Consider the following 16,434-nt stretch of genomic DNA (forward strand, 5'->3'; position numbering starts at 1 on the left):
ACATGCTGACCCCTGGATGTTGGAGAAGCTGCCAAGCAGTAGAAGGTGATAGAACATGGCTCTAGAGCGGGAGAGGCAGGAGGACAGCACACCTTCAGGATGTCCCCTGCATCAACATGGTGTGCATCATGTCGTCCTCTCTCTCCAACCCAGGACCACACCCTATATCTCCTCCTCAGGAGTGGCCATCAACATCATCTCACATGGGGTCAATGCATGAGATGAGATCACGATGGCCCATGACCACACTTCCATGCCAACAACAGTTTTATTGTATTGTTTCCCTTTCACAAGATAAATCCCACCAGGTGACTAATACAGGCTGCATTTCTAAAGGTTAGTCCTACAAACTAACAATAAGTTCTTCTTCTAAATTATTTTGTCGACATGCTACAGACCAAACTATAGACCAAATATGTCAGGCCTTAGACCCATCTGCAGTCTCTGACACCCCTGGCCACCATAACCTGTCACATGCCTTTAGGCTGCATCCCTGTAGCACTCCACCCCTGCTCTTCTTCTCCATGTTGTTGTCAGTAGCCTTGCAGTAGTCCATGTGGCTGATGAAAGCAGAGGTGGTGGGTGACCTGAAGTCCTCCTGTGTAGTAAACCCCATAGATTTAGGAAAAGCACATGGAGAATATGAACAATAGGAATGCTGAAACAGCAAAAGAAAATTCCTGTTTCCCTGTCCTCCGCCCTTAACCTATCTCTGTAACCCTGTAAGGCAATGTCATGTTAACCCCTCACCATTGGTCAAGCTTGGATCCTTTCCAACCCTATAAAAGAAGCATACTGTACCCCATTAGGGGAGAAAGAAGAAGAGCAGAGACCCTTCATAGACCTCCCCAAATAAAGCCATCCTCGTGGAACAGCCTGCGCCTTCTCCTTCTCCTCTCTCTCCGTCTGCTGCAGCCTCCAGCCCAGGGCACCACTACCTAGCAAGCAAATCTGAAATCCTAAGAGCTTGCAATCACTATAGAGCTGATAATCACCATGCTTGCTAGATGGTAGCCCCGCGGCCTTGGCATGAGCGAGCTACCTCGGGCACCCGGTCCCTACCCAGGGACTGAGCTCCTGAGCCCTATTGCTCTGCTTTATGATAAGGCCAAATCAGAGAGGCTATTACTCCTGCACCCGCTGCACACTGAGATCAGGGCAGCCATGGTGCTGACCAGGAAGGGGAACTGCAGGTATGAATCATGGTCATTTGGGCTTGGAGGAGCTTGGAGGGGCCTGGGGCAGAGGCCTGGGGTCACTCTGCTGCCAGCAGCAAAGGCAGGACGGAACCTCGTGTCTCGCACTCACACCCTGAACAGACACCGCCCTACCCTCCTTTCACTTTGTACACACAGACACACACCTCAGATCCCTGGCACATAGCAGCAATTATAAACCGAAGTATTTTGAGGAAGCCTGCGTGTCTTGGCTTTATGCCCAGAAAAGTTTGCTGTAACTTTAAGGTGGGTCAGTGGGCGGGGTGTGGGAGCCTTGAGAGCCGTGGGCTTTGTTCAAAGCCTCGCTCCGGAGCGTGCTGGGCGCCACGCAGACCAGACGTTACTTTGTTGTTTAGCTAGCTTGAGTTTTTTGTTAGCCTAAGCAGCAAGTTCTTTTTTCCCCTTTCCCTGGCCCGGCGAAACTGCGGCAGGAATCCTCCAGCAGCTTTTGGATATTTTATCCTGAAGTGTTCTTCGTTTTGGTCCGAGATCCGACAATCGGCAGGAGATCGTCGGCCAGGAGCTGTGGGAGCCGCGGCAGCCACTGCGCCGGCCCAGACCTCGGGGAAAGCAGAACCAACAAGAGAAAGGACACCAAAATCCACCAGCTTTATCTACTAAGAGAAGGAGACCAATGCCAGCATTTCAGCAGGTGGTGTGGTGGGAAATGTGGTTGAGCATGGCTGAAAGAGCCAAGAGGGCTCTCTGGAGGTGTGCACTGGATGTGCTGGAGTGTACTGAGTTTGTTTGAATGGAGCAATCGCTGCTGGGGCTCACTGGGCACTGCCGGAGAGGACCAGGCACTATTTATGAAGGCAACATCCCACTAAATAGGCCCTGCAGAAAAACAGGGAGCGATGCAGCACTGTCACAGCCCAGGGCTTTGTTGTAGCCCCAAGCAGGTGTTGCATGACCTGAGCCCTTTGCAGCCTATTTCACCCCACCTTGCAGCCCAAAGGTCCCCTAGAGGGAGAGAGGCCTCCCTCTTTGCCATTCTGGGGTCCCCACCCCATGGCTTAACTCAAGCCTCACTGGGGGAACATCATGTCTGCCCCACATTGACTTCTGGGTTCATGTCCAGCCAGAGTCCTCACCTGCTTCACATCTACCTGCCTGGCTCTGCCCAGACAGTTTTGTCCACAAAACATGCTCTATTCCTGCCCCATTCAAAAGGCCATGATGCAGGCACCTTTGCTATAAAATTGCATAGTCAGATAAATTCTTTGGAAAAGCTGTGGTCCCACTAAGCATCACCTGCACTACTCAGAAGGAATCTATCCTCTCAAAACCCTGGTTGAAACACCTCCACTGGGATCAGATCATGTCAGGGCTTGTCTGTGCAGATGACAGGAAACCTGGTGCACCACAAACCATGCCAAGAACAATTTATGAATTTATTTTCTCATTTAGTTTACATCAGCCCAACAGCAAACACAGATGCACACTCATGACCCCATGTTGTCCCAGTGTAGTCCTTGCTGCTGGACTACTGAGGAGGAAGGGCAAAGGGGCAGTAGTGAGGACTGCTGAACCAGGATCAGCCTGTACCACACAAAGAAACAGATTGTCCCCCAGCTCCAGAAACACAAGCATTGGAGAGAGTAGCTAAGGAGTTTTTATTCACAAGGAAAACAAAGCTCACTTCTGCAGGTCTCTGTCTCTCTAGGCTGTCTCTGCACCTGCAGGTTTTCATCAAACTTTCTGATCTTATCTTGATTCCTGCCACAATCACCCATCCTTGAATAGTCTCTGCTGAAGAGCATTTATCCATTAATGATCTTCTCGCTGATGTATCCAGGCATGGTGTAGACTAAAAGAACCAGGAAGATTGTCAGAACAGTGACAACAAACAGCACAATTATGTATCTCTTGTACCGCTTCCAGATAAAAAACGCGAAGGTCTTCATGGGATTCACAAACCAGTTGAAAGTTGTTTTGGGCCGACTAGAACAGGAAGAGAAGAATATATAAGCACATGCTCAATCCACAGAACATTACGTTGGCCCTTCTGCTTCGGTGTCCTGCTACCCTCATGAATCACTAGCTCTTCCTGCTGCTTCCAGGCAGGATCAGCCCAGGGGCTACAGTAAACAGATTGCCTGTGGAAACACTAGAGACAACAGGATGAGACTCTGGAACAGTGCCCCAGTGCCCCCAGAGCTGTCCTTCACCTTCGTACACAAGGGATCCCTTCACACAGACAGATCTGACCATTGTACAAGCAATGTTATGGCACAGCTGCCTTGAGTATCACCCTTAGATCAATCCTGGGTCAGGTGCTGCAGCCTCAAGTCCTGTGGACTCACTTGAGCTCTGGGAAACTCTGGCAGTCCTGGTCCTGCAGACCCCAATGCCCAGGACCCCAGAGATTGATCTTGGCTTCCAGACAAGCCAATACTCCTGGTTTCCATACAAACAGTTGCTGAGAACATGGCACTGTCTGTTCAACCTAAAGGCGATAATACATATACTCACTTGGGCTTCTCCAGGGGTTCAGGCCCTTTTCGGCCCAAGCCAACAGGACTTTTGTCAGCCTCCTCCACAGTCAGCAGCTGGAACTCTGCTTCCACCTTGCCCTGGAGGGACAATATGTCTGAGCCACAGTTGAATGTGTTGCTTCACAAACCAGCCCGATGACCACACATCATGCCACAACTGGGTATTTTTCTCCCAGTTCCACTTAGAGATGGCTCAGAGCTTTTTTCTCCATTGGCTAGAGTCTTACTTCACAGTCAGTGGAAACTGTGGCCTGGTAAGAAACTGTTTGCAGACAAGGAACTGTATTTTAATGAACTCCCCAACTATCTGATTTGTCTCTACCCTCCCACAGTGGCACTGAGCAAAATTCACCCTTGGAGACACACAGTGGTCCAGTAGCAGGAGTATCAGGAGCAAGTCTGTCCCTGGTCAGTTGGCACCTGCTTGTCTTGGGCAGGCAGAGACCCCCAGGACAAGCTTCTGCTGCTGTCCTGACTGGCTGATGGGGAGCCATATGCCTCTTGCTTTGGAGTAGGAGTGAGCGAGGAGAACATGGTCTGAAGTGTTTTAGTGGGAATACTAAATTCCTAAACCAATACAGCTCCCCTCATGGAGCTGAGCTCTATGGAAAGCTCAGAGGAATACATGAAGTCAGACACCTCTGCATGCCACAGCACCTGGTTTCTCAGGGGTAGACAAAGTGCTGGATCAGCAGTAGATGGAAGAAGTCTTCAGGATCCTGAAGAAGCTGGGTCACTGCTTCCCTTGTAGATGGTGTGCGCATAGGACAGGCTGCCATATCAAGGCAGAGGAAAAACACTGGCTGTGTTCACAGTGCAGCTCCCCACCTTACCGTCAGGAAATACTTGTTCCCACTGGGGTCTGTGAATTCCATGTCCTCTGGTCTGACTGAGCTGCTCCACTTCGTTTTCTTCTTCTTCTTGTACTCTCTTTCCTGTCTCTCGTCATCTTCTTGATCTCTGAGTTTGATGAAGGGCCACCAGCCCCTCATGCGCTTATATTGGAAGATGGAGAATCGAGGTGTTGCATTCCCCTTGGCCATTTTGATGGTGCAATGCTCAGAGCTCTTGGCTGCCCACACCATGTCATGCAGCTTCAACTCGATGGAGCCTGCAGGCACAGGGAAGAGGAGACCACATGGTAAAACCTTGAGGTCAGCCCCACACAACATTTGGCTGTCTCTGCCATGCTCCCAACTGCCACAAGCAGGTCCCAGCTGCTGCAATTATTTAGCAGCACCCTGCACATTTACAGATGGAGAACCTGAAATTATGCATAAGAAATTACTAGCTTAGGAATTAGAGACTGAGAGGCAGAAGCCCCAGGTCTCATCTCATTTTTGATAAGGGCTGTTTGGTGAGTTCATATGGTGAGTTACTTTCACCCCATTATTATGTCCCACCCTGCTCTCCTCACATGTCCAAGATGATCTTCCTCTCTAATTCCTGGAAATGTCAGTTAAACTTATAAAATGATAATGATTTAAAATTATAAGTGCTTTAAGGGTTTCAAGTTTATCATAGATCTGCAACAGCCTCAGTTCATCTCCCTGTTTGGTCTTGTGCCTCTGTCCTGCTCGGAATGAGCTCCTGTCCCACTCTGGCACTGAGCTCTTGCAACAAAACCATCTTACCACATCCTGGTCTGTACTGGTAAAAGCAGACAAGGGATGTGAATGTTCCCTGCTCATTTCCAAGTGAGACTGCATCTAGATACTGTGCCCAGTTTTGGACCCCCAATACAAGAAAGGTGTCAACTAAATAGTTTTTATTGGCTGAGATAGTCAAGTATGTAGTAGGTGCCACAGCAAGAGGGGTGAGAGACACATATACGTTCAGTCCAGAGAAGAGGTCAAGAGGGTGATCTTACTGCATCCCTCACAGCCAAAAGAAAGCTAGAGAGCAGATAAAGAGCTAGACCCTTCTCAGAAATGGATAATGAAAGCACCTAAGGCAACAGACACAAAATGCTGCAAGTAAAAAAAACTGAGAATTGTGAGAAAGGTGCAGCCAAGAAAATGGGTTCCAGAAGCATGCTAGGAATCCATCCTTGGAGATAATCAAAACCCACCCAGAAAATGTCCTAAGTAACCTGACCTACAGTGCATCCAGCCCATCTTGGGGCAGGAGATTGCAATAAACCCTGCAGAAGCTTCTTACTGTCTAGAAGTTCCTGAGATTATATATGCCAGAAATCATTGGAATTGTTAATGCTTTCTTCAGTGCTTCAATTCCTCATGGCTGAACCACTGGAAGAGCCTCTATGAAAGGAGAGTTTAAACATGCCCAGGAGATAGTAGGGGAAAGGGGCTGCTTTTTAGTAGGGAGGTTAATATTTGAAGAAGGGAGGAACAACTGAACAGAGTGCTATAATCTTGGGGATCACAGCAGAAGTGGGAGACAATCAGCAGTACTTGTGCTAGCATAATATGTGGGGAATCATCACTAGCTCTGTTTTGGCACTGGGCCTTGCTGCATGCCCAGCTCAGCAGGTTTTGTTACTGGGAAGTTTCAGAGCATCCAGGGAGCTCTGAGGTCCCAGCAACTCAAGTGACAATAGTCTCACAAAGGTTGTCTAGTCTCACACAGGTTGTCCCTGTTCCCACAACATAAGGTCCTGGGAAAAGTGTTCTTAAGCCCAGACTTTGAGATCTGCATATCTAAGAGCACAGAAAACAAGCAAGTTTATTGGAAAGGTTGTGAGGAAGCAGAACCTGGAAGTCCTGTGATGTGACAGGCCCTGAAAAAATACACCAAGGCCCTGGGACAAGCATGTAAGTGCTACATGTCTGTGTAGGGGACGTGCCTATCTCCAGGCTTTGTCTGTAGCTCAGGTGTGAAAAACCAGCCCAGATGACTGCTGAGCTGAAGAGTTTGATCTGATGGTCCTAGTGTCCCTTCTCAGACAGCTGAACCCCAGGGAAATGCTCCAGCAAGGTAAGGGACAGGTCACCCCACTACCAGCAGGTAACACCATACCTAGAAAGTCATTAGCTGAAATCCTGTCATAATCCCAGACCTGGAGGACCAGAACAGCCGGTTCCCGAAACTCTGATTCCTCCATGGAGAAGACAGAGTCCTTTTTCTTGTAGGTGATCTCCTTCTCAGTTGGGAGATAATTGAAGCGGAAGATGAACCTCCAGTTGAAATTGCCTTCCCCAGTCAAGGAGTTAAAGTGAACATCTGTCTCCTGCTTGTCATGGTCAAGACCTTTTATCCAGCTGCAGGAGAAACTCAGTTATCCTCTACCCTTGTCAGCCAGCCTGAGAGGCAGAGCAGAAGGATGGAAGCACTGAACACCATGGGGTAGCAGGAAAGGATCAAACCAGAGCAACACCTGGACAACATCTCTGGGGCTAGAGCAGCCCATGAAGAGGACTGGAGTAGGCACCTCACACCAGAGGTTCAGAGGAGGCAAGTGAGCATGTGGGCCAGGGCAGGGAGCAAGTCAGCCAGGCTCTGGCCTCCCACTCATTCCCACCAGACCTTTTCACATAGATGTCACTGGAAGGCTCTCCTGTTACTGGGTTGACATCATCAAGGATCACATTGTCTGTGTTCCAGATAATCACACGGAGCTCATAGCTGTGGGAAGGACACAGAGGTGAGACACATGCCCTTGTCCCTGGTGCATGGGAGGGCAGATCAAGCCCTGAGCACAACGCCAGAGCAGCAGGACTTGAAAATTCCCAGCAGTGTGGTTCCCCCTGCTCCTCTCGCCAAACACAGCCCAGCAGTCTCACTGCCAGGCACGAAACCCTTTCTGGATACTACAACCCTACAAGACAAACACCCACAGTCAATACAGGTAGCTTTTGCAAACCAAATCCCTGTTGCATGGGAAATCCACCCTGCTCTACTAAGCCATAGGAGCACAGAAAAGCTTAGGCAAGAAGGGATCTCTGCAGCCTCTGCTCCAAGCTCTTGCTCTAGCTTCATAGTAGGTCAATTGTGCAGGGCCTTGTCTGCATCAGTTTTTAATATCACCAAGGATGGACATCCCAGCACATCTGAGTCAATCTGTTCCTATTCCAGGGTAGCTTCACTCTCACTGGGAAAATATTTTCCCTATAGTCAGCTAGAGTTTCCCGTGCTGAAATTCATGTTTATTATCTCTTGTCCTTTCAGGTGAACATCAGAGAATAACCTGGATCCTCGATCTCAAAAGTACCATTAGATCCTTGAAAACAGCAGATTTCCTCCTTCAACTCCATTTCTCCAGACTCCCAAGGACATCTGTCCACTAGCCAGAATAGAGTTTGATGAGTAGCTCTGGCCTGGGTTTCTATTACCTTTATGTCCAGCCATAGAGACATTGACCTGCCCTTCCCCAAACCTTTGTGCAGCTGAAGCTCTTAGGGCCCAACATGATACACTCATGGAAACATCCTGTGGTCAGAATTGGAGGAAAGAGGTCTACATGCCACACTAGCACTGACCCTCAGCCAGTGCCCTGTGGCACATCCCACCAGCCATGGCAAGGGACATTGACCCTCCCTGCAGCCCACCAGCCCCAGGCCTATCCCCAGAGGTGCTACCTGACAGGCAGTCGTGGTTTGATGTTGACAGGCGGTGGTGCAGGGACATCATTTGGAAACATGTCAATCCACATGTGCAAGGAGCCCTGACGAGAGAAGAGAGCAAATACACTTCAAGAGACAGACCACTCTCCAGCTCTTCAAGGAGCAAAGGCTTGATCCTGCAAGGAAAGTTCTCATCAGAAAGCCCCTGCTTGGTTGTCTCCATTCCCAGCACTTGAGAGTGACATGAGATTTGATTTACACAGGGAAAAAAATTAAGGCTATGAAAGACTGCTTATTTCTGCTCCAAGAAAAACAACTTCACCTACACTGAATCCATTTCAGAGGTAAACATGTCCCTCTGTCTTAATAAGGAGCATATGGTAATGCAATGCTTAAGCAAAACCAACAAAACTAAGAAGCGATAGGTCTGACTCATGCATTTCCAATGCCGAAGAAAGCCAGCATGACTGCAGGACTCTGCTTTGTTCAAACCTCCAGTACCCAAGAGAACAGGAGATTTCAGTGCAGGACACTAAAACGGTGAGTTCAGATGGCTGCATTGCACAAAACTAAGGATGGAGAAGCCAAGGGTGGAGAACAAGGCTCTTGCAAAACAGCAGTGATAAGGGACAGTGCAGAGGAGACAGGTAGAGGCAAGGATACCATCACCCATGGGGTGCATGGTGGCAAGGCTCAAAAGCAGAGCAGATCTACTGCCACCCACACAGTATCCTCATCGGAGCCAGTGCTAAATGACCTGTGGAGACAGGAAGAACTCTGGGTCACCAACACTGTGAACACAACATCAATGGACAGAGTTTCCTTGAGGAAAGGGTATTCAGAAGCATCATGAGAGGTCAGAGGGTAGGTGTGGGCAAAGGACAACCATGGCCAATGTCCTCACTTCATAGCTGGGCCAGCCATCCATAGACACAACTCCAGTCACCCATCCAGGAAGGGGACAATATGTAAGATTCACAGGCGACCAGACAGCTGGCTAGAAACCCGTTGTCCAGAAGGTCCTTCCCTGAAACAATGTTGAGGTTTAGCATGGAAACACATCTCACCTGCACAAGCCCGGGGTTCTCCGGGTTGTACAAGGACCGGATTTCCACATGCTCTGGTACTAGCTTGTACCCATATCCTGGCATCTCTTCCCAGTGCTGCAGGACGTACAAAGCCTTATGTTCAACATCCAGTGACAAGTTCTCATCTGCCACTCCTCTCTTGTTCCTCACAGAAGCCTCTGCAGCAGGACACAGCCAGGGAGAAAATGAAGGCTTCTGGTCAGCAAGAGTCATGTCAGGACATCAGTCACTATCACAAGCAACAGGAGATGATGGACTGGGCAAACAAGCACCTCTCCAGAAAAACAAATGGGGAGAAGCAGGACGGCAAAGATAAAGGGAGTGATTTCAGTATGTTGCAGTGATGACAGAAATGGCAAGCAGGAAAAAAACAAGCCAAGAGAAATGCAATGGAAAGGGCAAAAACTAATTTACTCTGGCCCTGGGAAAAAGATCCAAGGAACATTGAGGAGAACGTGATCCTCTGGGGCAGTTTAAGTCCCCACATCTCTGTGGTAGTACCAACAGATCCATGGATGATTTTTTGCTAGAGAAGTGCTACTGGAAAGCATTACTTGCCAGTCTCAAGACATGCAGCTGTGCTCTCCGTTAATGAACACAATTAGTAATTGACTCCTTTGGCACAGCAAAGCCAAATGGCACTTCAAGACCAAATCTTGCTGATGGGAGATAAGCCAGAGCCAACAGATGAGGCCATAATGACCCACTCACTCCTGGGTTTATGGAGCACCACTGCCCCTTGGATATCAGTCTGAGACCTAAACCATTTCAAGCAGTGCTCAAGCACAGCAGAGGTTCACAGGGCACCAGCTGCAGCTGTGTTGGAACAAGAGCCAGCTGTCAGGGAACACCAGGAGAACACCTTCTTTCTCCCTCCCCAGCTATCCAGTGACCTGAAAAAAAGGAGGAATGGCTTCTGGAGGCTCTTTGCCCTCTCCTGAGTAGGATTTCTTTTCCCTTCTTTGCATAAGTCATAGAAACCACCAGAAAACTGAGGAACAGTTTCACTGAAACAAGGAGAAAGTAAAGTTGGCCATACATGTAGGTGTCCTCACTCTGAGCAGGTAAGGCCAGGGATCATCCTTCCTACAGGCTATATAGCATTCCTTGCAGTACTCAGCCATCCACATGTGGGCTACATCTGCTCTAGTCTTTCCTCAAGGTTGGATTCAATTGCACAGGTGTTGGCAGCAGCAGGGCCTGGCCTTTGCTGAGGGAAGATCTCCATCAATGCTGGTAGAGACTGTGAAAGGTTGATGTGTTCTTGGATATCTGTAGCCCTGGCTCAGGGTTTGTAATGCCAGGTAGAGGGAAAGAAAACAGCAAATGAGAAGCAGAAGCTGCCCACAAGGTGGAGATCAACATTAGAGAGGGGCAGTGTGGAATCACTCAAGGCACCTGAAGCCACTGGAAGCACAGAGCATCACAGACAAAGCCAGCTAGAGACAGGAAAGAAGACTGAAAAAACACTCCCTTTCCCCTCCCCGCAACCCCAAAACACACCCAAAACAAAACAAAACAACATCTACAAACAAAAAAAACCCCAAAAACATTAAAGAAAAACAAACAAAAAATATCACCACAAAAAAACCCAACCCAACCAACCAAAAAAAAAAATTCACAACCCAAAAAACTGCAAAACACACATAACCCCAAAGAGGACTTCATTATCTTGCTGCTAGTGATCATAAGCAGATGAAGGTACAGCTTTGTGATAGTGCCAGCCACCAGAATAAGTTGGCATACAGCAAACCTCCATGATCCGCACTGCTGTGAAAATAGGTTTACTTTATTCCACCCACTGCCGGGGAAGCCACTTTGGTATCTAATGGCCTGGATCACATTTTCTCCCAGTGCAACAATGTCCACTGAAATGAGGGCACTGAACCAAGGATGCACCTCACAGTGACCCAAAAAACTGAGCCATGCAGGGCACCTAGTGGGGAAGCCAGCCTAGACACCTCAGAGGATTGTGGGCTAGCAGACTACCCACCAAAACATGCATTGCTGAGCACAGGCAGCTGCTTAAGGGACCAGTGTAACAAGCCCTCTGTACCTTCAGGAAAAGCCTCTGGAGGGACCTTGAATATTTTATTGTCCACTTTGATCTCCTCCCATCTGTACTCTGCAGCAGGGATTGAGTTTTTCTTGCATAAGCTATCCAAGATTTGTGTGGGTTTAAAAGCATCTCGCCACATGTTGTAGCCATTTCTGCATGGAAAAAGAAAACATCAGAAAATTCTTCAGCTTAAGTTTCTTTTCTAGGCTGTGAAACAGCCCTCCTTCCCAAAGCACAGGCTATATCACTAGAACCCTGCTCAGATTTCCACTGGGCTTAAAGAGGTTACAAAAAGTCTTAATGAATGAAAATCTAAACAAATTCTTTCCTGACAGAAAACAAGCTGGACTTGCACCCCACAGAACTATTAGCTTCTGAGCAGCAGAAGCAATGCTAGGAGCAGGAGCAATTCTAGATGCAGCTCCTAAGTGAGAACAACTTTTAGTTGTGCTGGGTACTCAGCTCCATTCCCACAGCTGATTTTTCAGTAGCAGGGTAGGAGAAGAGAAATTTGCAGATATTTGGCTGAAGATCTGGAGAATCCATATGGAAGAAGGCCAAAGGAAATCAGATGTCCTGAGTTGCTGCTTACAAAATGCTGCCAGACAAACGGCTGTACTTTCTGAAAGAGGTCGGAGTCAGGCAAGCACTTTTCTCACAGAACACCACTGTGTAAGGAATAGAAAAGGTTTTTTTGCTATTTTATGCAAGGTATATTAGATTGCAGTAAGAATTAGAGTTATCACAGGAAGGTGGTAGGGGTCAAAAGAGATAAAGTTATCCATGTAAATTGTAGCGAATCTGTGGAGCACCTGCAAATGCATATTCTGTCTCACAGAACAGGAGGAGCTCTGTTACGCACATGTGGCAGGTGAGAAGAATGTCTATGGCCCTCATGTGTCACATTGGTACCTACAAGTCATACTGCATAGCCACTCCGCAGTTGGCCCTGTGCTTGCTGTAGAATCGATTCTCCAAGTCAATCTTGGTCTCCCCAATCAGATCATCAGATCCAACCAAATCATGATCAAATATTGCCACAGTGAGTTCTGATTCCATGGGAAAGGAGACTGTCAGCTCTACAACTCTGGACAGAATCAAACAGGGAAAACACAATTAGCAAAGAGGACGGAAATTAAACACATGCTCTGCTTCGATAATCCTATATTTTTAAGAACTGTATTTGACAACTTAAAGGCCTCTGATAAACTTTGGTTCTCTCTAAATTCAGTATGTGGCATTTTCAGTGTGCATGCTCAAACAAAGGAATTACTTTTCCAGGAATGTATGGCTTGGATAGAGGGCCTGGAGTTAGGGAATGCTTGGCATCTAATTTTAAATCAAGTCCTTGGGTGTGCTCGCCTCCTAACCCAAAGCATGATGGCTCCTGAGTTAGCTGGAGGCAAGAGACATGCCCAAGGGCTTTGTGTAAAAGCACAAGATTCTCCATCAGAAAGGAACAGAAGACCTTACATGCTGAACCACCTTTCAAGCCCCAGATTTGCACTGTTCTTATTAAACCCACTAGATGAAACCTTCTTGCATACTCTCCAAACACAGGATTGAGCTGCTTTGGGATGTATCGCTCCTTAGTGTCCTTCTGCTGCTTCCCCACAGTCACCACCACATAGGGATCTGCTTTGCCATTGGGGTCTGCTGGAGAGAGATTTGTAGCCTGGAATATATAAGAGATACTGCTGTACACAGCTGTGGAGGGCAACCTGAACAAGGAACACTGCACAGGCCTGACACCACCCAAGCCTGCTTGGTCAGGTCCCTCCAGCAACCACCCCAGCAGTGAAACAGGCACTCGATCCCACACAAATCCTCACTCTACGAGCCATTAATATCTTTAGCTGTGGACCCACCTACTTGCTCCTGATCTCAAGGCAGATGTGAGGAGCCAAGAAATGCCCATCTGCCCATCCTCAAGCTACAAAGCATGGAAGACTCTCCATGGACAGGAGGTAGGTGCCTTCCACTGGCAAAGGCTTCAAGCCAGCATCACATTTTTCACAAGTGCCACTGCTCACATTTACTGAGCAGAGAATGGCAGAAGGTCCATAGGGAGGGGAGAGACCGCCAAGCATTACTGTCACCTCCCCCAGAGACTTACCTTCACAATGTAAACTCTTACAAGAACCTTGATGGGTCTGTTCCTTGGAATGCCCTGGGAGACCTTGGGTTCTATAACAGCTTCCTCACTGGGGTAGACATAGAAGGAGCCCTGCAGAAAACACTTTTCAAGGAACAGTTGGATATACATGGGAATATCTCAGAAAGGATTGGAGCCACCAGCTTCACTTGCCAACTAGAAAATCAAAGCCATTTCCCCCATGCAGACCACAGATACCCTGTGCCCATGGGGACAGTGCTTTCCAAAGGTCAAATCATGTCCACATGTCCCAGGCAATCCCTGCTTGCAATTTAGGCTGCAGGCTGTCATGCCTCTGCCAATGTCAGGTATGAGCACCTCTAGGCACTTTGGATTGCCAAAGACAGAGGACACCAAATGTTTTCTAGGGACAGCTACAACTTCTATAGTTGATATTTCAGAGTCTTCAAGAGCTCCTGGATGGGAGGGTGATGCCTCTTTTAAATAAGTTTTCCTAACCTTAAAACCAGTGAAGCTTACTTATATAATACTTATATGCATATATGCATACTGGATAGACCCAGAGGCTGCAACCAGAATGAGTCCTTTATGCTTCATGCTTTCTCCATGTAGAAGCTAAAAAATCTAAATTGGATGGATTTATAAGATAAAAACAGTAGGACCAAAGTACAATTGCTTCAACAGGCACTAACAATACCCTGGCCGTGCTGCAGCCCAAACTGCACACCCATGCACTCTGCAAGGTTTCACTGGTGTTGGCTTGCTCTGAAATACAGGTTATAAGGATCTTCTTCCACAAGCAGCACAAATGTCATCCAAATTAAACAGTACCTTGTACTTTCCCACATAATGTTCATCCTCATTTCCATCTTCATCTTCATTTGCTTTGCCACGATGAAGGGGGAAAATACACAACCAGTCTTCAAAATTACCAAACTCATGTTCCAGCTCAGAGTTGTAGATCTGAAATAAGTAGAAAGTAATTGTGGGCCTTTTCTTGCCATCTCAAAGGAAAGGAGAGTCAGAAAGACCATCCTTTCTCTGCTTCAATCATTTCACCTAGTCCTACCTTACTTCTATATTACTCAGGGCAGGATGTTAATGATTTTCCTGCATGTCCCTAGGGCTAGCCTTAGATGTGGATGCACATCTCAGCTTGGCTCCAAGGTCTTACTAGCTGCATCAAAGGCAAGCAATGGTGTGGCCTCAGCACATACTGCAGGTTCTCCTCCCAGCATAACTTCCACTGCAGGAAGGTGAGGAAGACATGGATGAAGGGCCAGGGCTGAAAGTGACTAGGTCACCCCAGTTATCACCTGAAGGGTGGCAATGAGCTTCCTCTTGGGTTGAGCAGGTTCAGCTTCAATCACTGCCTCATCCTCTGCTTCCATGTCAATGGAAGATGCATTTAAATTCCCTCCATCTAGAAATGATGGTAAGAGATTAGGAAACACTCTGATTTTGCCCATCATATCAAGTGTCTCTACATGAAATCATCCCAGCCACAGTTTCTGCTTTCACCCAGGGCTTTGGCCTCTGTCACGACAACTGGAGCTATTGCTGTTTGTAACAGGTGTCCTTCCAGCATCTCCAGTTTCCCAGCACAGCATGGCTGGATGGGTGGGGGGACAAAAATTGGCACAGACCTACCTGCCTATTTGGCTACATGGCCGCCATTTAGACAGGAATTGGGCAGAAACCAAATGAAGGAAGGTGGTTGGGCCACCTCACAGGTGCTGTCAGGGAAGGCACAGAGGAGAGTCCACCTTCCTCTTTGGATGAGAGCTTATTTGCTGGCCTGTTGGTTTGGGTGGCTAACTGAAGCATCAGTGCCGCTTTCGGCACAGCCAGCTGAAAGAGACTGTGTCTAGACCTTTCTCAGGGGCACCACCAAACCAAGGACAGAGTGGGTGTGTGCTTGTCTCATTTCACAAGGCTCCAGATCCCTCAAGCACTAATGGCAGGCAGGTACCCTCAAAGTCTCTCCTTAAATTGTGATGATTTACATCATTTTTATACTTTGCACTTTCCCAGGTCAGAGCCATATAAGTCACTGCTTACACCTCTGCAAACCTGAACCTACAGCTGTAACACTATTCTCAGATCATAAAAAGATTGTTATTGTTGTCCATTTCCTCTGGTATCTCCTGTTACCTGATTCACCTGCACCCCACGTGAGTACCCCATAAGCACAGAGTGATTCCCAGATGCTGGACAGTTTTTCCTGTCCATCATCCTCTCTCCATCCTACCACTGCTTCCTGGTCTCACCTAGACAATCCCATGATCCCCGCAGATGATTTTTCTTCATTTTTCTCACACAGGAAAACACTTCCTTTAACACCATTTTACAAGACTCCACTATTTTCCAGGACTTTTCTGACTATTTTCCAATTTTTTTTCAGGAAAGTTTGGTGTTTTCAACTTGAAATAACCTGATAGCCCTTGTCAATGTCTTCGGCCTCTCTGCTCACTTTTATGTTGTTGTTGCTGAATGTTGCAAGGGTGGTGTCTGCATAGACCATTCTCACAAGTCCAGTACCCTCTGGGATGGTATAAAATCTTGGTTCCCCCCACTAAAGAGTGAGGTATTGCTAGAGAGCTCACCTGCATCATTCAGGTCATCATTCTCAGCATCTTCCTCATCACTGCATGCCTGAAACACACACAGTCACCTCAGATCCCTGACATAAAAAGCTTCTCCTTCCAAGCACAGAACACTGACATTTTCCTGCCAGCAGAGTAAGTAAGACATAGCTGAAATCATTCTGCAATAACATCATTGCAGGATGGCATTCAACGAGTGTCTTAATGACTTTTTTCTTCTTCCCAGATCCTCCTTCTAGCTTCTTTTATTGGAATTTAAGTTGACAGTGCAAGGAAGGAAATTTGGAGCAGACCTGCTCCTATAACACATACTAGTACATAACTAGG

The 16,434-nt window shown here is 47.6% G+C and overlaps 1 protein-coding gene across 1 annotated transcript in view; it reads right to left on the reverse strand.

Annotated features, from left to right (window-relative positions):
• Positions 1-2,590: 2,590 nt before the first annotated feature.
• The window catches only part of LOC118694668 (fer-1-like protein 4), a 39,184-nt gene continuing 25,340 nt past the window's right edge, over positions 2,591-16,434 (reverse strand). Inside the window, exons 32-45 of the mRNA XM_036395852.1 lie at positions 16,108-16,156; positions 14,818-14,924; positions 14,333-14,464; positions 13,502-13,612; positions 12,933-13,060; positions 12,302-12,472; positions 11,383-11,537; positions 9,306-9,484; positions 8,254-8,339; positions 7,202-7,300; positions 6,695-6,936; positions 4,549-4,826; positions 3,693-3,793; positions 2,591-3,161 (exon numbers count right to left, since the gene is read on the reverse strand). Coding sequence (XP_036251745.1) covers positions 2,981-3,161; positions 3,693-3,793; positions 4,549-4,826; positions 6,695-6,936; positions 7,202-7,300; positions 8,254-8,339; positions 9,306-9,484; positions 11,383-11,537; positions 12,302-12,472; positions 12,933-13,060; positions 13,502-13,612; positions 14,333-14,464; positions 14,818-14,924; positions 16,108-16,156 — 2,019 coding nt within the window. The 3' untranslated portion in view covers positions 2,591-2,980. The remainder of the gene's footprint in view (positions 3,162-3,692; positions 3,794-4,548; positions 4,827-6,694; positions 6,937-7,201; positions 7,301-8,253; positions 8,340-9,305; positions 9,485-11,382; positions 11,538-12,301; positions 12,473-12,932; positions 13,061-13,501; positions 13,613-14,332; positions 14,465-14,817; positions 14,925-16,107; positions 16,157-16,434) is intronic.

This window comes from Molothrus ater, chromosome 17, assembly GCF_012460135.2.
Source record: "Molothrus ater isolate BHLD 08-10-18 breed brown headed cowbird chromosome 17, BPBGC_Mater_1.1, whole genome shotgun sequence".
Classification (NCBI taxonomy): domain Eukaryota; kingdom Metazoa; phylum Chordata; class Aves; order Passeriformes; family Icteridae; genus Molothrus; species Molothrus ater.